Source organism: Nansenia antarctica, assembly GCF_963989245.1.
Source record: "Nansenia antarctica genome assembly, chromosome: 7".
Classification (NCBI taxonomy): Eukaryota; Metazoa; Chordata; class Actinopteri; order Argentiniformes; family Microstomatidae; genus Nansenia; species Nansenia antarctica.
The window spans coordinates 16,918,170-16,941,233 of NC_137677.1; the positions used below are offsets into that span (position 1 = coordinate 16,918,170).

Here is a 23,064-nt window from a genome sequence, read left to right on the forward strand (position 1 = left end):
ATATGTTACCTTGCAATTCCTTGTTGGTAGGAATGTGATTGATGCAGGATTTGTGAATGAATTGTGTGTTTTTAATACATAAATACATACCTGCCATTTCATGGACTGAAATAAGAATCCAATGTGGAACGTCATTTACTGCTGAGTGAGCAGTAAATCTGTGATTTTTGTATAAACCCATGTTCAGTTAATCCTTTTCATTATTAGCTCCCTAATCTAATCCCTAGCACACACAAGACTGATGTGAATAAATCTTCTCTCACACTTGGTCTAGAGCCCCTCTGTGGCAATACACTCTAACTACATCAAATTGACAAAATTACAAAGACATCAATGAAAGATTTCCCCCAAAATATAATAATAATAATAAAAACGATATAATACATTATATATAATAATAATAATAATAATAATAAGTATTACGGTATCAAATTGGACCTCAAGTGAAAACCCAATACACATGATGCCTTCAACAAGTTTTATTGTCTTGCCATGTATTTCTATACAAAAAGAGAAAATATGAATAATGTGTGGTTTCTATTTACAAGAAGAAAACGTTACTTTACAAGTAGAAAACAATGATGACATGATCAATCAACTTCTTCAAATGATGATATTTAAAATGCATCTGTATGGACAGCCAATAGTACAACTTTAAATGACTTTGTCCAAACGTTTATCCAAGGACACAAAAGCCCAATACAGAAACAACCTCTTGCCCCTTCCTACGACTTCAATAGCTTAATTTCCAATATAGTGCCCTAATGTGTTGGACCGGAATTATTTGATGGAGGCCAAAAAACTCAGCTCCAAAATCTGGTTCTTATAGCCCTGTGCATTGATATTGATAGCTTCCCCAGTTGACTTTAATTACTGATTAGGATTGAAGGAGTTGACCCATGCAGTGTTTCAGCCCGATCAAGCACCTCTCAGGCATGAAAGAAACAGTGGAAAAAGAAACAGCACTAGCAAGCACTGGCATGCCATGAGACGGCATTGTAGTGGAAATGAAGACCATGTTTGTAGATCTAATAGGTAAAAGAAATGTGGAGAAACTCCTCCTAGCCCATCAGGGGCAAGGTGGAACAAGCAATATTTAGGTTTTACTCATCGAATCATCTAAAATCTGCCAGAAGTACCTAGGGGGAAGGGGTTGATTTGGGAATATGGTGAACAAATTCCACAAGATGTAAACACCAATCTTGTATGTGGCAAAGTCATGTAGGCTACTGTCTGAAGGCTGATCTGAGAGCAGAGTGTGTGGTGGTGGAGAGCTTGCACCAGTCTCTTTTTGGCTGGTCTCAGGACAGCGTGGAGGGGATTCTTCTCCAGAGGCCTCCGCAGAGGCAGTTCTTGACCCAGCGCTGCTCCCACTGCTTCATGGCATTGGTCTTATTGGGCGAGCGAAGCATGGTCACACAGCCACATCTGAGAGAGAGAGAGAGAGAGAGAGAGAGAGAGAGAGAGAGAGAGAGAGAGAGAGAGAGAGAGAGAGATGGGAGGGGAGGATTTAAGAAAAAGGTATGATAGGGAGTGTGATAGGGGAGCATGTATTGTCAGACAGAAAATTTGGTTATTTCAGGCCATCATTACTTGAAAGAGCAATTAAAGATAAACTCCGTAACATTTGGCCAAATTCAGAATCTACAAATGTCATTCGAATTCAACTACTTAGACATAGATGCCATATTAGGCATACAAGGAAGATGCATACTGCACTGAGATAACCTTATACACTGCTATCTAACAAAAATGCTATAAACCTAAACCTTTCAGGGTTTGTTGTGTTGGTAAAGTCTCCCCAGTTAAGTGTACAACAGCAAGTAATAAACCAAGACAGTTACAGAGTCTAATCTTTAAGTCAATGAGTAGACTTTATCTGATTGTGAGAAATCGGCTCTAATCATGTTAGTTACATTATTTATAGGAGGTAGAGTTACATGTAATGGAGTAGAATGATAGAAAGAGTGGAACGGAGGGTGAAATGGCTGAGGACTCATGTCTGACCTGGTGCAGGCTTTACTCTCCTCAGTGGGGCAAACACCCATGTGGAGACAACGCAGGTTGTCCATCCGTTGGGCCCCTGGGCTCCTGCGCACACACACGTACGTGCACACACACACAAACACACACATTACATTTACAGCATTGTGAGGATGAAAAAATCTAAAACGCTACCATAACTCTTATAGGCTACATTTAAGCAATATCACACGAGAGGGAGTGTGTTATACTGAATATCAGCACGGCTGTGATTCGGTCGTAGGTACGAGGCCGCAGGCCGAGTACCGAAGACAATCACAGCCGTGCTGATATTCAGTATAACACACGACCTCGAGTGTGATATTGCTTTTATACAACAGTTCTACAGCGCAATTTATTAATTAACAGTAATAAGTGACAACAGATTATTATTTGTTTGTTTATTTAATCATTTATTTTGGCTCCGTCAAGAAAAAATAGTTCCGCAACGGGACTGTTCAACTGGTTTAGACCAGCACGAAGCCCAAGGTAGCTGCTGATGCTGTAGTGCTCCCCTTTAGTTGTCCGGATGGACCCAAAAAACTGCCTCAGGACTGTATTTAGCTCGGCCTTCTCAATGGACTGAATGTTGATGTCTATATGTTTAAGGCTTAAAGTCTGGAGGCAGTTCAAGGCCCATGTTGTTTGCCTTACGGTGTTAATTTCATTTTTACTCTTCTCCAATGTGTCCAGGTCGGCCGGTGTCATATCAGCACACCTGGGGGTTTGCACTGAAGTACCTTCGTCCTCTCCTTCTGATTCATAATTTAAGTCAAATGTTATATTTGGAAATATATCCATCTTCTCTTTCTGTTGTAGGCTATATGACCGTTAATGTACCGGTAGTCTAATTAACGGTAATTTAATAGAACACCTGTGCGGCGGAGTGATACATATAGTTAAAAGTCCCAGTGCTGTTATACTGTATATCGTAACTCATGGAATGCCTCTTGTCCAATCAAATTACTAGGTCGGAACTAACTGTTGTATAAATAACCACAATGCATCTCAAAAGGTCAGAGATCTTCAGTTGAGCTTTGACCAAAATATAAGCTGAATAAAGTTATGCAAATGTTTATGCTACATACAGCAGTCAAATAATAATTGGAATTATTATTTCATATTATTTATTTCATTATTTTTCTCCAAGAACTCTCCTTGGCCTCACCTGGAGACAATCCCCAGAGTACTAACACTGTGAGTACCTCACTTAGCTTCAAAAAGACAAAACCACATTTACATCTCTCCTAGACCTCTCCTAGGCCTTACCTAGAGAAGACCTCTCCTAGGCCTCTCCTAGGCCTTACCTAGAGAAGACCTCTCCTAGGCCTTACCTAGAGAAGATCTCTCCTAGGCCTTACCTAGAGAAGACCTCTCCTAGACCTCTCCTAGGCCTTACCTAGAGAAGACCTCTCCTAGGCCTTACCTAGAGAAGACCTCTCCTAGACCTCTCCTAGGCCTTACCTAGAGAAGACCTCTCCTAGACCTCTCCTAGGCCTTACCTAGAGAAGACCTCTCCTAGACCTCTCCTAGGCCTTACCTAGAGAAGACCTCTCCTAGACCTCTCCTAGGCCTTACCTAGAGAAGACCTCTCCTAGGCCTCTCCTAGGCCTTACCTAGAGAAGACCTCTCCTAGACCTCTCCTAGACCTTACCTAGAGAAGACCTCTCCTAGGCCTTACCTAGAGAAGACCTCTCCTAGACCTTACCTAGAGAAGACCTCTCCTAGGCCTTACCTAGAGAAGACCTCTCCTAGACCTTACCTAGAGAAGACCTCTCCTAGACCTTACCTAGAGAAGACCTCTCCTAGGCCTTACCTAGAGAAGACCTCTCCTAGGCCTTACCTAGAGAAGACCTCTCCTAGACCTTACCTAGAGAAGACCTCTCCTAGGCCTTACCTAGAGAAGACCTCTCCTAGGCCTTACCTAGAGAAGACCTCTCCTAGGCCTTACCTAGAGAAGACCTCTCCTAGACCTCTCCTAGACCTTACCTAGAGAAGACCTCTCCTAGGCCTCTCCTAGGCCTTACCTAGAGAAGACCTCTCCTAGGCCTTACCTAGAGAAGACCTCTCCTAGGCCTTACCTAGAGAAGACCTCTCCTAGACCTCTCCTAGGCCTTACCTAGAGAAGACCTCTCCTAGACCTCTCCTAGGCCTTACCTAGAGAAGACCTCTCCTAGGCCTTACCTAGAGAAGACCTCTCCTAGACCTCTCCTAGGCCTTACCTAGAGAAGACCTCTCCTAGGCCTTACCTAGAGAAGACCTCTCCTAGACCTTACCTAGAGAAGACCTCTCCTAGACCTCTCCTAGGCCTTACCTAGAGAAGACCTCTCCTAGACCTCTCCTAGACCTTACCTAGAGAAGACCTCTCCTAGGCCTCTCCTAGGCCTTACCTAGAGAAGACCTCTCCTAGACCTCTCCTAGGCCTTACCTAGAGAAGACCTCTCCTAGACCTCTCCTAGGCCTTACCTAGAGAAGACCTCTCCTAGGCCTTACCTAGAGAAGACCTCTCCTAGACCTTACCTAGAGAAGACCTCTCCTAGGCCTTACCTAGAGAAGACCTCTCCTAGACCTCTCCTAGGCCTTACCTAGAGAAGACCTCTCCTAGGCCTTACCTAGAGAAGACCTCTCCTAGACCTCTCCTAGGCCTTACCTAGAGAAGACCTCTCCTAGACCTCTCCTAGGCCTTACCTAGAGAAGACCTCTCCTAGGCCTCTCCTAGGCCTTACCTAGAGAAGACCTCTCCTAGACCTCTCCTAGGCCTTACCTAGAGAAGACCTCTCCTAGACCTCTCCTAGGCCTTACCTAGAGAAGACCTCTCCTAGACCTTACCTAGAGAAGACCTCTCCTAGGCCTTACCTAGAGAAGACCTCTCCTAGACCTCTCCTAGGCCTTACCTAGAGAAGACCTCTCCTAGACCTCTCCTAGGCCTTACCTAGAGAAGACCTCTCCTAGACCTCTCCTAGGCCTTACCTAGAGAAGACCTCTCCTAGGCCTTACCTAGAGAAGACCTCTCCTAGACCTTACCTAGAGAAGACCTCTCCTAGGCCTTACCTAGAGAAGACCTCTCCTAGACCTTACCTAGAGAAGACCTCTCCTAGGCCTTACCTAGAGAAGACCTCTCCTAGACCTCTCCTAGGCCTTACCTAGAGAAGACCTCTCCTAGACCTCTCCTAGGCCTTACCTAGAGAAGACCTCTCCTAGGCCTTACCTAGAGAAGACCTCTCCTAGACCTCTCCTAGGCCTTACCTAGAGAAGACCTCTCCTAGACCTCTCCTAGGCCTTACCTAGAGAAGACCTCTCCTAGGCCTTACCTAGAGAAGACCTCTCCTAGGCCTTACCTAGAGAAGATCTCCACCTGGGCACTGGAGTTGAGCCCTGGCAGGCTGTAAGGCTTGCCAAACTGCAGGCGGAGAGGGTTCTTGCCCTGCAGCTTGCAGATGATGCCGTTGTTGATGGGCAACCAGTCCATGCTGGGCACCAGGAGCTGGCTGGGCAGCAGGCAGCACTCGTCTATCAGAGGCTCGTCAGGCTCCTGGGGGTGGCCCTCATCACGAGCTGGAGGGGATGGGGATGCATGGATGAGAAGAGGTAAGGGCATACACATAGGGAGAGGTATGCACAGACTGACAAAGACAGATGGACACATGCAAACAGAGGTCGTGAGAGAAACAGACATGCAGACATACAAACACAGAAAGAATAAGAATCCCTGACTGGATTCAAACCCAGGACTCCCACACCTTCACAACACCTCCACACCCTTTGACCTCATTCTCCTCTGCGAAGAGACCCATTCATGACACAGCCCCAATGCAACCTGACCGGGAACAGGGACTGATCGGGTTTTCTGCTCAACAAACACCTGACTTAACATGGGGAGTTAATGCAAGTGTTCAGATCTCTGGCAAGTTTACTCATCATGCAAGAGTGGTTCCAAACCACCTCTGTTACATGCAGAGACATACTGACATACATGGTTGTTACATGCAAAGATATACTGACACACATGGTTGTTACATGCAAAGATATACTGACACACATGGTTGTTACATGCAGAGACATACTGACACACATGGTTGTTACATGCAGAGACATACTGACACACATGGTTGTGGGCCAGTAAACCGATGTCACAGGAGTACCAAGACATACCCCATATACACATCCAAGAACATGATTGAACCCTTGTGTAATAATAAAATATGTACACAGAGAGAGACATGTACCGACTAGATATCAATTCACATGTAAAGTCCTTACAGCAGAGCCAGAGCTTGGTGAGCAGGCGGAACAGCAGTGACATGCTGTCCTGGTTGTCGGAGGTGGCCGTGTAGATGGGCAGGCAGCCGGGCTTGAGCAGACCCCAGATCCTGATCATCACCATCATCTCCCGCAGCATGCCCAGCGAGGAGCCATCCCGCAGGAAGCCAAAGCCTGGGCGCACGATGGAACCCTATGGAGGTCAGAGTGCTGCATGTTGACATGGACATCTGTGGTTTTAACCATATCTAAATATAAGCAGACTAGGGTCCTAGTTAATAAAACATTAAATACATTCATGAAAGAAACTCCTGGTCACATGTTGATTGAAAAAAGCTGATCAGGAACAAAATGGATACCCTGTAGCTAAATGGTGGCCTAGTAGATATCCCTTACCTGATTGGGCAAGTTGGCCAGCAGGTAGAGTGCAAAGTCTCCCACCCATTGGATAAGTTGCTGCAGAGACTGGAGCGGGGGGCCATCCAACACAAACTCCTCAGTCTTCAGGTTGATCATCACCTTGTCAATATCTAGGGAGAAGGGACACACCAAGGTAATTCAAAGTAATTCAAAATGAAGCCAGGAGTGCTTTCTAGTGAATAGTGATTAATCAGAATGTCGGTTATTTTTCTGTTATGAGTTTAATAATTGACCAAATATCAGTTCAATTGTTTAACAGCAGTATTATCCAGTTCAGTTAGTTCTGTGAGCACAGTGTGCATGTTTGGAGAAACAATATTAATCCGAACAATGTAAGTGAAAAGATGCACATATTTTGATATAGAACAGCTTTAGTTAACATAGGTTCGGTTTTTATACTTTTACAACCACTTTCAGTTTGTCCAGTATTTATTCTGCAATGATAACCACGGAGGTAGTGGTAGAAGAAATATGGGTAAACACTTGACACTGGAGAAAATAAAGGTAACATAATCCCCTTATTTTTTTATTTTTTAAGGAGTGTAAATGTTATTCACAATGTAAAAAGAAAATATGTGTTTGCCCTCCACTGCATCTCTGATAACAACATATTGCAGTCTCAACTACCACTCAAATATACCCCAAAAGTATAGTCTACTTTGAAATGGTGTGGGATTCCACTTAGGGTTAACTAGAATTCTATATCTGGAAACCCTTGAATAGAATTATCATCTTTCATCTGCAACACTAATAGTGATGTCAATAATCCTCAATACACGGAAATTATCCGAACCCAAGTAAAGGTTTATCAGTTGTTCTACCTGTGTCAGTGTTTTTGGCACAGATCTCTGTAAGCCTGTCCCCTGGGCTCTTGTCTGGTGTATTTAGCACATGGGGTCTCAGGAGAGACTTGAGGGTAGAACTGATGGCGATGAGCAGCAGCTTGGCGTGGAAGTCACAGGCACGTGCTGCTGTGGCTGACGACAGTTTGCAGAGGGAGGCTTTCACTGCCACAATACGTGTAGAGAGCACCTACAACAAACACAACATGATTATTATTATTACTTATAATTCATAATTCACCAACTTATCTACTTATACAGTGCCTTGCTAGTATTCACGCCCTGGACGATATTCACATTATATTGCCTTAGAGCCTAACATTGAAGTGCATAGAATTTGGCTTTTCTCCACTGGACACTTTCAAAGAGAAAGACAAATAAAAAAATTAATCTGACATTTATGTTTGCATAGGTATAGGCCTTTGTTGTGGCACTTCAAAATTAGCTCAAATGCAAGCATTTCTTCAACAAGATGAATTAAGTCTGATTGCAATAATACTACTACTAATAATAATAATAACAATAATTTGATATCAGAATGAAAATCCTCTTTCATTTGGAAAAGAAAAATACATAATTTAATGTATTTCAATTTCAGGCTCTGAGACAACATGTAACAATTGGGCAGGGGATACTTTTGCAAAGAAGGCACTGTTTGCATCTAGTATATTTCAACATTGTTTTTCATTCAAAGCTAGCTAAAGCCTTTATGGTTTTCAGCTGAAAAAAGTTTGCTATGGTGGTTGTCAATCATTTTATTATCAAACTCCTACAAACCTAATCAAACACTCCCCAATGTATATCCCTATCCATTATCAAATATGTTGTTACACATTTGTTATCAAGACTTCAGTCTCAGTATTCAATTTGGTAAGACTTTATTTGGAGATGGTTTAAACTAACGAACAACAAAATGCTAAACTAACTCCCCATCTTAAAACAATTGACTATGACAATATAGTTTTTTTGCACCAGAATTCGCTGCTGAGAAAAACGGATCAATTGCTAAATGTATAGCCTACACTAGTTGCCTGAAAATATGGAAGCAAAAGTGACTACTAATACTCAAAATAATGTTTTACGGATTACGGATTACTTTCTTGCCTCTTGTTTCTGGGGTCTGACCTATGAAGGGGTACATTGTGTGCTGCATCCCCTACTCATCCTACCTGCTGAAGGGCTTGGTTCTGTCTCATGTACTCCTCGTGGAGCTTCTCAACCAGGTTGTGGACCATCCCTGGCTGCACATGGAGCAGCACGTCCCACCAGTCGTAACCCGTCACCATGCAGTACTCCAACAGGAAGAGCAGGTGGCGCAACAATGTGTTCATGTCCAACATTTGGCCCATGGAAGGGGACACACGGATCATATGCAGCTGAAAGGGAGGTGTTTGATTTAAAGAGGAAGGTACAGTCGGATTCAAAAAGTAAAGTAAAGAGGAATAAATACCATTAAAGCAAAAAATTGTGTCTGCTCACCATTTGCTTCTGCTCAATATGTTTATAAATATTTGTTTTCCTGGTTTATTGTCTTTCTTCCAATACCATACTGTGTAGAGTATATACAGTTGCATAAGCAACGGGACAGTGAAGCATTTTTTCTTCTTTTGGCTCAGTATTCCAATGGTTTGGATTTGAAATCTAAACGTTACTATGAGGTTAAAGTACAGTTTCATAGCTTGTATGTGAGGGTATTTGTGTACATACTGGTTTCAACATTTAGAAATGAGAACAATTGTTATACATAGTCCCCCTATTTCAGGGCACCAAAAGTAGTGGGCCAATTGGCTTGACAGGTGTTTCTGATAAGTCAGGTACAGTCATGTGAAAAAATTAGGACACCCCATGAAATATTTAGTTCTTCTTTAAGAGATATGGACATATCAATATGTGATCTTCTTTCAAACAACATCTATAGATAAAGGTGATGTAATCGAACCAAAAACAATGAAAATCTAACTTTGTCATCATTTATTTAACAAAAAACGAACAAAGATGCCAATTCCTACTGAGGAAAAGGTTAGGACACCCTATGCCCTAATCACCCCACCTCAATAGGATTATAGATCCCGGCATTGACTTGGGCATTCCAGAACTCTCCATTTCTTTTTTTTTAGCCATTCCTTGGTGGATTTAGTGTAATGTTTAGGTTCTGTCATGTTGCATGACATGCATGGTCCACATCCGTTTCAGCTTAAATTTTTAGACAGATGGTCTCACATTTTCCTCAAGCACCCTCTGATACAATAAATGATGCATAATGGATTCTATGCTGGCCAGACTTCAACAGTGGATGACCAAAGAATGCTCACCATACTCTCCAGGTGGTAAGCTTTACTGTCCATTTACTACCATCTACAGAATGTCACCAGCTGAACTACAGAGGTATTAGGTCCAAACAGTAGGCTACCTCATTGCTACCATGGAATTACTAAGTACCTAGTCAATTTCCAGGTAAATACCAGTGTTCGGTTTCCTGATAGCTTTGGTAGGTGGTATTTTTCTCGACAACACAGGTCCTTGCTACTTGTATAACAAAGCAAAGCTTTAGCAAATGATGTTTGGTCACATAGGGATTGACCATCAAATGACAATTGTTACTCTCACAGCTGTGTGGCTGGATTATCAAGATAAATCAAGTACCACTTTAGCTACAAAGCACAGGAGCTAACGTACTCTAGCTAGTACAGGTAATTTAGATGCTACAGAGTTCCTTGCTCACCTTGCCATGGGTGTCCACTCCGGCCAGGGCCAGTGACGTCCAGGAAAACTGCAGGGCCTTGAAGTGGACGGTGGGACCTCCGGCACGCTGCCGCTTGATGGCCGGCTCATCCCCGGGCCGTTGGCTGGAGCTGGAGGAGGAAGAGGAAGACCCGTAGAACACACCCATTGTGTGTAGGGAGAGTCTGTGGAGTATCTGGATACTACCATCGTTGAAAGATAGGGCAAGGCCTGGAGTCCAAGAGAGAGGAGGAGGTTTGTGAGGAACAGCCTGCTTGTCAGTCACAGCTTTTCATAATATTTCTTATACGTGACATTTCCAGTTTTTATTGGAAAAGATTTACTGGCAAACTGTACCCTGTAATTGTGCGTATTAAATTAAGCTTATCCTTAAAATGTTTTTATTTCTTTATATATTTCCTATAATTGTCTTTTGTTTTTGTGTGTGGATTGGATGAGATATCAGATAGAAGACATCATTATCATGTCAGTCGTGGATGAAACAGAGTCACATACCAAGGCCTGGGCAGAATTTGGTGTCAGAGGCCACCTTGAGGTCTGTGTTGGAGATGGAGATGGGCAGCTTGGGTAGAGCCACAGCTGACACTCGGTCCAGGTCGTTGGTGGCTGAGAGGATACGCCATTTCAGGATCATAGGCTGTTTCTCACCCACTGTCAAGAGGGGAAAATAAGTAAGTAAGTAAGTAAGTAAGTAATGTTTATTTCTATAGAACATTTACAACGACAAAACAGCCACCTAAAGTGCTTAACAAATAAAACAAAGAAAAAAAGAAAAAAAAGAAAACAACAAATACAAATACACAAATAAACAAGGTGCAATACAAAATACAGGTGCAGAAATAAAAGTGCAGAAAAGTGCAGTGTCGGGAGGCAGGCTCACATCAGCTCAAAGGCCAGGGAGAAGAGGTGTGTCTTAGCTAATGTTTTAAAAGCCTCGACGCTCTGGGCAGATCTGACATGGAGGGGGAGGCTATTCCAGAGCCTAGGGGCTGCCTTTGCGAAGGCTCTGTCCCCTCTGGTTCTGAGTCTGGTCCTAGGGACTTCCAGCAGCAGCTGGTCAGCTGACCTTAAGGCTCTGGGTGGGGTATGGTGGCGCAGGAGATCAGCCAAGTACGGGGGTGCCTGCCCGTTTAGTGATTTAAAAACAATCAAAAGTCATTTAAAATCAATACGGAAGGACGGGGAGCCAGTGGAGTGAGGCCAGGATTGGTGTTATGTGGTCACACTTCTTGGTGCTGATGAGGAGTCAAGCAGCAATGCTAACATACAAGGAGTTGCAGTAATCCAGCCGGATTGTTATGAAGGCATGGATCACCTTCTGTAGGTCCTTCTGTGGAAGGTAGGCCCTTGTTTTAGCGAGGTGAAAAAAGCAATTTTTGACCACAGAGCAGACCTGCTTGGTGAATTTGACTTGTGTGGATCTCTATAGAATACATTGAAATAGTCCAATTCAGAAACTAAATAGCAAGAGTTGTGGTTTGCTTCTGTAAGCATTGTTTAGTATGCTACACCAAAGGCAGCAAAACTGAGGCAGATATCAACATTGCAAGACATTTATGCTTTAGAGACTCAGAGCCTAAAAAGGTACTGCAGCCACATAAGCTCACTTCGGTGTCGGTTGCTGCTGCCATGTAGCTTGTCTCTTTGACTACAGTGGGCCAGTTTCAACAGTGGCTGAGGGCCATCAGATAAACGGACATGAAGAGTTTGCTATACAGTTTGGCCCTAAATGTGGTCCTTCCCTCCCCAACTAATCTGAAATACACAAGAGATAGCAATATGGAGTATGTCCAACCAGAATTCACATGTCCAGTTCTTTAATGTCAGTGCAGGTGGGGCAGGTGAAGCCATGAGATGAAGCCAGCTACAACTATTGGCATGCACCCAAAAGAGATGTGGTACTCACGGTATGTTTTCCATATTTGATTTTATGGTTCTCTGCCTTACCTACGGGTGAACGATGCTGGAAGATATTATTGACTGGGAGTCCCTCCTTCCGTAGAGACCAGCACTCAACAATGCTGCCTGTCTGGCTGGAGGCACACAGCAGCACCTGCAAGGGAAGCCACAATAAAGACACAACAGTCTGTTGTAGTGCTACCACTCACACACATGTGCACCACCCTTAAAAATCACTGTCACTCTAACTCACCCATAGTATACACACACCTCTTACTCACAGCAATTGTATATACAGTAGCTTCGTAAAGTATTCAAACCTCTTCACCTTTTTTGTTGTGTTATAGACTCAATTTACATTTAGTTTTTTCCAGAGCTGTTAACATAAACAGAATGAAACTACCTCAACAAGACATTTTGTTGTTATTAAGGGCTGTGGCGTGCCTCTCACCTGTTCAGAGTTCTCCCTGGTGAGGAACTTGAGGTGTGTGACGGCTGGGTACTTGTCCCTCCTGACTGGGTCAGTGGTGCAGCGCATGAAGAGCGAAGGGAGCAACTCAGTGTCGATGCGGCACTTCTCATTGACCACACTCACGCATACCTTGAGTAGGGTTTGGACAACAATGGAGCCTTGTAACACAATAATTCAGTGGTAATAAATATAATGTAGACTATGTTCATCACGATAATTGTTTTTGAAGTGAGGTAGTAAAAATGGGGGGGGGGGGGTTGGTTCCTGAGTTAAATTGGAATTTGCTGTATCACCGTCAAGGCAAAAACAATACCTAATATTAATATTGGTCATGCTGATTCTTCCTACCTTGTAGAACTGCACAGGTGAGGAGCTGCTGCCATCGGTGGCCGCCACAACAATGTTGCCCCCGCCAGTGAAGGCGATGTCGGCTAGAGCCACGCGGCCCCTCAGGCGGCACAAACTCTCGCTGGCCGTCAACAGGGCCCCGTTGGGCTTCAGTAGGGACACGGTCACCAGGCCGCTCACCGTCACCGCCAACCAGCCCTCCATGGGCTTGCCCCCAAACAGCGTAAGTGATGGAGAGAACTTCACTCGCGAGAACTTCTCCCCAAAGTTGGTAGAGCCTGACTAGGGGTTTGCAGAAGAGAAGACAGGTTGTGTGTGGAGTAGATGATGGCATATTGGCATTGTGGTGGAAAATCCCAGTGTATGAATCAGTACATTTATTGAAGCCTTATGTGAATGATTAAATGTATATCAAGTTGTTACTGAGCTGACACACTCATCTTTCCTCGCTTTTGTTTTTGCTACAATTTGTCATGAGTTGAAATCAAAGATGCACACATTTCTTTATAATTTAGTTTTTCTACTACATGCATGATTCCCTCTAAACCATCATGGAATTGGTAAATATAAACCTGTTATGTCAGATAAAAAAGAGAAATAAACAAATAGACAATTAAATAAAGATTTCATGGTAAAAACTAAAAGAATATATGATTGCACAAGGGGTTCACATACTTTCAAGCATCACTGTAAATGATGTGTTTCATGTTTAACAATTTGGAATGGCTTTGCAAACCTATTCACATCTTTGTTAGAATAAAATAAAGACTTAATTCTTCTGATAACCTTCGGTCTCCTGGTCATTTGAATAAATCCTACCACAGCATACATCAGTAGCTTGGAAGCTGAATTTTACTCAAATTCTTTTGGGGCATATTTCTTGTCCTATTACCATTGACATGGTCCCGAAATATATAACAGTGCTTCATAGATATCAGAACAGAACACTTAGATTTCCTGGAATAGTCTCACATTATGTGTTTTGACACAGTAAATCTGAGCTCACAACGAGGTATAAGGTTTGAATTCACAAAGTAAATATATTTTGGGACCATATCAATGAAACAATAGCTATATCTATATACTATATTGTTATGCTCGGCACTGTTCAGCATTTCTCAGAGCTTTAAACCTGTGTCCTCAAGTATTGAGTAAACAATACAACCTCATGTCCATAGATCAGAAATATGTAACACTGTGTGAGTGACTGTGTCAGGCAAATGCATTACCATCTCCACATGAAGAGCCAGCTTGACTCCATTGTGCAGCCAGGAGAGGGCTACAATGGGGTCTCCGTCCACTGCACTTCCAAGGGAACTCTCCCAGCTGTTCACTAGGTGGTCTGCCATGGCCCAGCACTTGATCTGCCCATCTCCATCAGCAGACAGCAACCTGGAGCCTGAAATACATGCACATAGACATAGAATAAGACAACGGTAATAGGGTATACCCATGCCATACTTTCACTCCCTTATGATTGTTCCATGTTCACACCACTTTAAAGTATATTGCTCAGCATATCACAGTAAATTGAGGTAAATACCAGCCAGGTGCCCAAACAAAATGTAATCATTCAAAAGACCTATGGGCTAAATACATGTTTGACATACAAATGCTGACCCACCTGATTGGTCCCACTCCAGACAAGATATGACCTCAGCGTGCCCTGAATTAATGGAATACACATCCCATGGATGCTCTGTGTCAATGATGTGGATCATATGACTGACATCTGAAATAAAGTGAAACATTGTGGTTATAGTCTCATTATGAAGTCATGCATAATATGCACCATACAGATTCAGACATAAAGAGGCAATCACATTTAACATTTTTGGGAACAACACATTTCTGCACTGACAGTCAGAAATCACATGGTTATGATGTATGTACCTTTCTCGTCTTCTTCATTTTTGAGGTCAGTGGTGAAGGCCACCAGGTTCCTGCAGGACCAGGCACACACCAGGGGGATGGACGGGCAGTGGTTGCTCTTGGGTCTCTTCTCCCACTCGCACACATAGGCGACCTCCATCATTCAACCATGGGCCTTTTCACTGCTTAAGCAAAGTTCTGCAGACTTTGACTTCACAATCAGAGAAATAGGTTTGTCAGTCACTTGCTAATATACATGTTTAGAAAGTATTCAATATACAAACGCCAAATAATAACAATCATTCTAAATAACTGAAAATCACTCGCAGTTCCACTAGCTAACTAGCTGTATTACCTGGTGAAAAGCCAAATCCTGTAACTGATGTGGAAAGCCAGCCTGTGCAGTGTGAGTGAGCTAGCTGTTGAACCTGACTGCCACCCAGAACCTGGAATGCACAACATGTCATGAAAGAAACTCAACACAACAAAAATCAGTGATGCCATCTGGTCTTTGAGCAGGGTTGAATCACACTTGTATATGAACGTCTACATTTCTGTGAATAAAGATTCATTAAGTGTTCAAACATAAACATATGACTTAGTTGACTTCTTACCATCCAGCTAGCGTTGAGCAGTCTGCCCACAAAAGAGACATATCAGGACCCCTGACGTCGAACGTAGACGTCCTTTCAATTGCCTGCGACTATCAAATTTTTTTTTTTTAAACATTTGTTTTCCATCATAGGCTATATTGATTTGACAGACTTTACTTTACTGAATATATCTTCTAATACATTTACCAATATGCAATATGTATCCCATGTTCAGTGTATTGCATTGGGGGCTAAGAGGGATGTGGAAAATATGTCTACACAGTCCATAAGAGACAATCCCTCTGCAAAACGAACGAGCACCTACAAATTAACAAGAATAATACCTACAAAATAACTAGTTTTAAAATGTATTTATCTGTGTATATTAGCTATGTTCTCTTCATTCATTTACTTAAGATCCAACCATTTATCAAAGTCCTCCACCATAATAATAATAATAATAATAATAATAATAATAATAATAATAATAATAATAATAATACATATTAGAAGTAGTTCGTTTATATTATAGTTTTACTTTATATTTCCCCCCATAGTTATTTCTTTTTCACAGTATACATTATGCACAAAGCTCAAGAAATGATTTGATATCAATAATAATAACAATAATAATAATAATAATAATAATAATAATAATAATATATAATAATAATAATAATAATAATAATAATATAATAATAATAACAATATAATAATAATAGAAGAGAGTCTGTAGCGTTTTACCGAGGACTTGTATTTTGAAGCCACAAGTCTTCTCTCTGGGAAAAGAAAGTCCTCATAGCAATGCGACAATTGAATTGACGTCACCAACGAGCGACACCGATGCTGAGGTAGCGAGGTTAGCAAGCACAGGACTTAGCCAGAGAGCCGTTCTCCATTCCCACCGCCTCGCATACACACGCTGTTTAACGGGTTTATCATGTCAACAAGCGACTTCTATCTGCGGTATTATGTTGGACATAAGGGCAAGTTCGGACACGAGTTTCTGGAGTTTGAGTTTAGACCGGACGGTGAGTTAGGCGCCAATTGGACTACCCCTAGCCTGCCTGCTAACTAGCATCAGTTAGCTCAGCTAATCCAAACTGGTTGAGATAGTTCAACATATGTTGAGTCTCTGCAAATATGTTAGATGTGTAAGCCAGCAAAATAATATAGTTTATTTTTCTAGAAACCTGGTTTCATCGCATGTTTGTAATATCCTGTAGATATGTTCGTGCATCGACATGTGTAATTGTGAGTTCTGCTTATTTCCTGAAACAACTGGTAACACCAGTTCATGCTTTGTTTAACATATGTGCTAACTAGCTAGCTAGCTAGCTACATTGAGAGTGGGTGAGCTGCCTTGCTAAAGAGTGCATTAAAATGTTGTTCAAAAGTAATAACGTGGTCTTTTAATTGTCTTTCAGGTAAACTGAGGTATGCAAACAACAGCAACTACAAGAATGACGTGATGATCAGAAAAGAGGTATACCCCCACAGCAACATGATTAAAGCTAGATTAGATCAATACAAATCACAGATGCCTGGACCAAAAAGTAATTCTGCATTATTAAACACGTGGTGCTTCACTGTGTACATACTGTAGTACAGCAATATACCACATGATGCAAAATATATAATGGATATAGCTGGGTGTCTGTCAGGGATCTGCTCCAAATCCAACCATTTCTATTTGCAATATTCTTCAATGTTGCACCTATTGACTTGACACCAGAATTGGTAGCTGTAACTTTCTGATTCTTCTCCCCTACAGGCCTATGTACACAAAAGTGTGATGGAAGAGCTGAAGAGGATCATAGATGATAGTGAGATCACCAAGGAGGATGATGCGCTGTGGCCACCCCCGGATAGAGTTGGCAGACAGGTCAGTCAGGCCTCTCAGTCAAGAAACTCACTCACAGACACGGCTAGATATTGGAAACAAGCATGGAAGAAGTCAAGATAAGACAACTGGATATGTCTTACTTCAACTAAATTATCAAACAGATGAAGTTGAACCTTATTCAACTGTTGAGCATCTAGCTGAGATGTATTAATATGTCGTAATATATTTCTAAACTCTTTCAGGAGCTGGAGATTGTCATTGGGGATGAGCACATTTCGTTCACAACTTCCAAGATTGGCTCCTTGATTGATGTCAACCAGTCCAAGTAAGTACAATATGCTATTTAAAACAATTTGCGCAGTCTGAGCACTGCTGTGAGGATATCGGCCTCAATATTGTACCAGCTACTACAATCATGTAATTGTGTTTTCCAGGGACCCTGAAGGTCTCAGAGTGTTCTATTATCTGGTCCAGGACCTGAAATGTCTCGTCTTCAGTCTCATCGGCTTACACTTCAAAATCAAGCCCATCTAAGCAGAGTGGACATGTCTCGTCGGAATTGTTTTATTTCATGTTTGTGCCCGTTACAACATTTGTACATTTGCTTTTGATTAACCTGCCTTTTTTATTTTAAATAAATGATTGGGAAAACTTTGTCCACTTCTCTTTTTTCACTCAAATCCATTTAGTTACTGTTGATTTTCTTAAAGTGCTCCATTACTAGAGGCCTTTGCTGTGGGGTCGTCTGTTTATCGATGGTAGGGAAACATTTGTTTAGATCTGAATTGCACATCACCTTCTGGTCAGTCTTGAAATACTCAATACACAGATAAAGTGTGATTTTATAGTTTTTTATTTCAACACTCGGCACACTTACATACACGCCAAGGTTACTGATAAGGCTAAATGTAGCTCGTGTTTGTTAGATTTTGTTTACAATCTTAGTAAAACTGCATTAGAGATTACCAGTGATCATTCCATTCATAAGGCAGAGGAAAGTCTTCCCACATGGTTAATAGCAAAGGTCTGAGGTATTGCTCTAAAAATCACATTATAGGGCAACGTTGTGATTTATAAACTCATAGCATGACAGGGCTCCTTTACAACACAGCAAAACGGAGTCAGATGGAGGTGCTAGTATGAACATCAATCAATAAATTACTGATCTCATTTCAATATCAAACTCGAGGCTTTTACATAAGCACAAGCAGGACATCTTCCTATGTTAGATACATTGCAATACCAGTTGGAAAAGGAAAAACATCCAGAATGTTTACACTTACCCATGTGGCTCACCACATATACTTGTATTGCTTTTTTAACATCACTTGCAGTTATAGTTGGTAACCCAATAGTATGGGAATAGTATTAAAATAACTCCAGAGCTTCTAGTGCTCTTAAGCTTGGACCAGTATTACAATTCTTAAACTGGTGTAACTTCCTTCCAAAATACCCTGGTATATGACAACACCTTTTAGAATACTTTCAACGTGCCTCAAAGTTGGAGCAAATTGATCGCAAGTAGTTCTCACTCTCTGGTCATCGTTGCTAGCCCAAAAGTCAAAATGATGACCTTCTCCACCCCTTGCCCTGTGACAAGAGTTCTTGATCATGCCTTGCGATGCATATATGCAAGTTTAATTTGGACAATGTTTATTAAACAAATGTTGGTGGGTATACAAATGGCAAAATCCAGGTGTAAACAGTTGACAGAAATAAACCGTTTATAATTTTAAATACCATCTTCACCGTATACCTACCCCACACCCAAGTGCTCTAATAAGATTATCCAACACTACCTGCAGTGATACAGTAATTACCGCCACTCCTCCTTTTATTAACCCATATAGTACCAGTACCTTTACTCTAGGCCTGGGAAAAGTTAATTTAAAACATTCACCTCACTGTCATATCTGATTACTTTTCCCTGCACTGGCAATAGCCCGCCCCACCCCTTAGCTGAGAGGTTTTCCTTCCAGAACGCTGAAGATGTCCTCTAGGGACTTATGGACACACTGGAGGAACTCATGGACATTGCGGGTTGGGTAGCTGGATACATTGCAGCCAATCCAGTCATCATGGACACCATAGCCCACCCCAAACCCATCAGGCACCACTGGGGCAAAGCCCCCCAGGTTGACAGCGGGGCTGGTGAGGGTGCTGGTGGAGAGGATGTTGTGATTGATGGCAGCGTACGCTGGGTCCTGATAGAGGCTGTGCAGAGCCTGGCCCTTGGAGTTTGCCAGGTATCGCATGGCAAACAGGTGCCGGTCAAACCCTTGACCTGGTCAGAAAAAGTGTTATTTTTGTCTTTGATCATTCATTCATTATGTATGAAAGAATGACAATGTTCAAATATGAGAATCTGAGGTGTATACATGTTTTCCATTATCAAATACTATGTCATCAAACATTGCTTAGTAGAAATGGAGTGCACTCACCCATGGCTGCCTCTTTGGTGAGCTGCCCATGGTATTTGGAGCATTCACTGAGCATGGCCAGCAGTTGCTCCACACTGTGCTTCCCTGGATGGCGTACAAAGGCATCTGCACAGCGTTGTGTGTGTATGGTAGCTGGCCGAATGGTCTCTGTGCGGCCGTGACGAAATGCTGCTGTGCTACAGGACTCGTATGTTGCCACAGTCTGTCCATACTGCCTCAGGAAGCCCATCTGAAATGCCAGCTGAACAATAGCATCTGGACTCAGCTTCTTCTTCTTCAACTGTTCCTTCCCGCCCTTTTGAAACTGCATGGCGTCGATGGTGAGCTTTGAAACAGCTGCATGGAAGTTCTCTTTGGCCTTTGTAATTCCTTTTTCCAGCTCCTCATTCAGGTTGAACTGGAGTCGGTGTACAGCAGAGGCTGAGTCCACAGCTGCAGGAGAGGAACTGGGGTTCACCAACGGCTTCTCAGTAGTGTCTTTAAAGATCTCGTTCTGAAAGCGGAGCACAGCCACACCATCGCCCCATGAGTGTTCAAAGTTGATGGCTGCCTGTCCGTCTTTGGTCAGTATGATGCTGAAAGACTTGTCATACCAACGGTTGCAACCGTCTCCATGTAGCATGTTATGGGAGGTGTGGATATGGTCACCCATGCTCTCATCGTCCAGACACAGACAAAAGAGGGCGCTGTCAATAATCCCCAGTGCTTCTCCGTTCCCAGCGGCCAGAAGCTTCTCCCTCAGTCCAGACCACACATCCCTGTTTTCACTGGTCAGGAGCCCCAAGGGATAAGCAGCGGCTGGGGTTGAGTCTGAAAGGATGTACTTCAAATGGGCCTGGATCTCTGTCGGCTTCACCAAGTTCCCATCACGGTCCACCACATCGAACACATACATGTTGCCTTTCTTCATCACCAGGAGGTGGCGTCCTTTCTGGTCTGTGAAGAGCTCATCTTTACCATGCTTGGGGATGCGAGAGGAATTGAAGAGGCGGAAGTACTGTGACATGTCTAACGGGTAGGCATTCACCATGTAGGCCCCATACCAAGATAGTGAGGAGGGCACCCAGCGGATGAGTTTTTTGAAGCCGTCTGTGTCACTCTTAGCTGGATTCAGATGGAATACCTCTGGCTCCAGGTATCCAGCACGTAGCGTCTTCATGAAGCGCACAGCAGAGCACACCATGTTGGTACCTCGAACTAGCTGGTCATTGTACTCTGTCTTTAGATCAGGGTTGAAGGACATGAAGGGGTTGAAGTTCAGCACTACAGAATCCCGTGCAGATAGGTACATGTCGAACCATGGGGCTATGGAACAATGTAAAAAGACAGTTATATTCCTGAACAACACAGATGCTCTCTTACTTGCCAGTTGATATTACAAATGCTATCTATTTAAATGAAAACTTACCTGAAATGTAGCTGGTATGCTTGTTCTGCTTGTCCTGAGCTACCAGCTCTTCATGAAGTTGCTTCCCCACACCACTTTGGAAGTCATGTGCCAGTTTGTCTGTATTACTGTAAACATTTTCGGAGGTGTTGAATGTGTCACAATGACCAATGACCATTACTAGGCATCATCACACAAGTGTCAATATTTAGATTTCTGCTTACCTGAATTGGTCATCATCTAAAAGAGGCCTCTGAGCAGCCAAATACCTCTTGATTGTATCTTCCAGTTTGGGAACTGGCAACCTGTAGAATTGACAGGAATAGATTCAATCTTAAAGAAAAACAATCAAACTTGATCATATAACTGCACCTATGTCTCGTTTTAGATGTAGCTAGTAGGCCTAATAAGAAATGTAAGTTTATTTACATGAAACACCGCCCCCCCGTGGCTATACCGTGTTCACATTCAGTATGCATGTGCACTTTCACCTATATTCTTTATCACGACAGTGAGAATGTCACCTACACACACAAAATGGCACTTCATTTTTTAAACACAATTGATATATTTCACAAACAAATGACATCATAAATGATTAGGTGAGAATTGTGCTGAGTAGTTTGGTTGAGTGGTTTAATTAAAAGGGAAATGTAGCACGCCACAATAATAAACAAACCAAGGAATTCCCTTGTGATTACCGGGGTAAGCTCTTCTGATAATGCATGGTTGGCACGATGCTTCGATGCAGGTACCCCGGCGGTGAGCCATCCTTGCTGCTGTAGCGTCGCTGATCAACGCTCAGTGTCCCGGCGCTTCTCAGAGGCTTCAGACTCCCAGGTCTTCTGAATGTCGCACAAAACTGCATGGAGAGCAAATTCGCCATAGTAGTATTCTATCCAACGAATGAAATGGTCGCCAAATGTATACCAATCTGTAACTAGTAGAACGCGCCCAGACAGGGACAGCTGGGATGGAGGTGAAGCCAGGCAGCGGACACTATCAGACCGACCAGCTACGAGCTGGCTGCGTTGCAATCGCGAAATGAATTGAGCTAGGGCTAACAGTGTATGTTATAGCAAACCACCTAATCATTCATTAGCACCCTAAACCGCTCCGTCGCTAGCCAGCCGAGCCTCCCCTCTCACCGGCTAATGAGACTGACAACATCAGTAGAAACAGCTGTGACACCGACAGCGGATGCAGGAAGAGCATGGAGCTAAACGGGATGCTTGGGACGTCTCGACTCTGACGTCACAACACTGAAGTTGAGATGGAAGTGATTTAAAACGATGAGGTAAAAGTGATGGTTGGGGTATTATATGGTATTATATGGTATTATATGGTCTTCCATAGCTCCATGGTTGGGGTCTGGTCGTCCATAGCTCCGGTCCTGCCGCACGGCCGTCATGGACCAGCGCTAGACCCTCCCACGGATCCCATTTAGCATCTACTGAACATAAAGAGAAGGTCACGTCAGGCATGTTGGTACGTCAGAAAGTAGGTCAGATCGGCTACCACGGTCAGAGTATAAGGTTCCTAGTTACCATTGCAAACTGCTTTTTTAGTGCATCTTAATGTCACGTAAACGTCTTGCCTACCTACGACCGAATCACAGCCGTGCTGATATTCAGTATAACAGCACTCCCTCTCGTGTGATAGTGCTTAATTATTATTATGTTATTTGGCCTGAGATTCGGAACTATGGCTGTGTTCTGAATAGCATACTAGCATACTACTCGTACTAGATATGACGTAGATTTTGAGTATGTAGTGCGAGATTTGAGTATGCGAGAAATTTAGTAGGCGAGCAGTTACCCAGCTAGCAGGGAATGTTCCCACAACATTGGCTAACATTCCCTACAAGTTCTGCTAATGTTTTAAAGAAAACATTAGCATCTAATGTTCAAAGAGCATTTT

At 42.8% G+C, this 23,064-nt stretch overlaps 3 protein-coding genes across 3 annotated transcripts; 1 reads left to right on the forward strand and 2 right to left on the reverse strand.

The window, feature by feature from the left end:
* Positions 1–499: 499 nt before the first annotated feature.
* med16 (mediator complex subunit 16) lies at positions 500–15,316 on the reverse strand. The gene is made up of 16 exons (XM_080535676.1): positions 15,233–15,316; positions 14,899–15,088; positions 14,630–14,737; positions 14,235–14,404; positions 13,006–13,287; positions 12,637–12,786; positions 12,234–12,339; positions 10,782–10,937; positions 10,267–10,496; positions 8,714–8,920; positions 7,524–7,734; positions 6,679–6,812; positions 6,283–6,475; positions 5,361–5,577; positions 2,008–2,091; positions 500–1,428 (listed from the first exon to the last, which is right to left on the reverse strand). The coding sequence occupies exons 2-16, from the start codon at positions 15,038–15,040 to the stop codon at positions 1,302–1,304; spliced, it is 2,517 nt and encodes an 838-aa protein (XP_080391802.1). The 5' UTR covers positions 15,041–15,088; positions 15,233–15,316; the 3' UTR covers positions 500–1,301.
* Positions 15,317–16,314: 998 nt separating this feature from the next.
* magoh (mago homolog, exon junction complex subunit) lies at positions 16,315–17,971 on the forward strand. The gene is made up of 5 exons (XM_080535489.1): positions 16,315–16,501; positions 16,898–16,956; positions 17,245–17,355; positions 17,559–17,641; positions 17,751–17,971. The coding sequence occupies exons 1-5, from the start codon at positions 16,411–16,413 to the stop codon at positions 17,848–17,850; spliced, it is 444 nt and encodes a 147-aa protein (XP_080391615.1). The 5' UTR covers positions 16,315–16,410; the 3' UTR covers positions 17,851–17,971.
* Positions 17,972–18,160: 189 nt separating this feature from the next.
* On the reverse strand, positions 18,161–22,288 carry cpt2 (carnitine palmitoyltransferase 2). The gene is made up of 5 exons (XM_080535674.1): positions 21,846–22,288; positions 21,369–21,449; positions 21,166–21,272; positions 19,758–21,062; positions 18,161–19,600 (listed from the first exon to the last, which is right to left on the reverse strand). The coding sequence occupies exons 1-5, from the start codon at positions 22,028–22,030 to the stop codon at positions 19,272–19,274; spliced, it is 2,007 nt and encodes a 668-aa protein (XP_080391800.1). The 5' UTR covers positions 22,031–22,288; the 3' UTR covers positions 18,161–19,271.
* Positions 22,289–23,064: the final 776 nt, after the last annotated feature.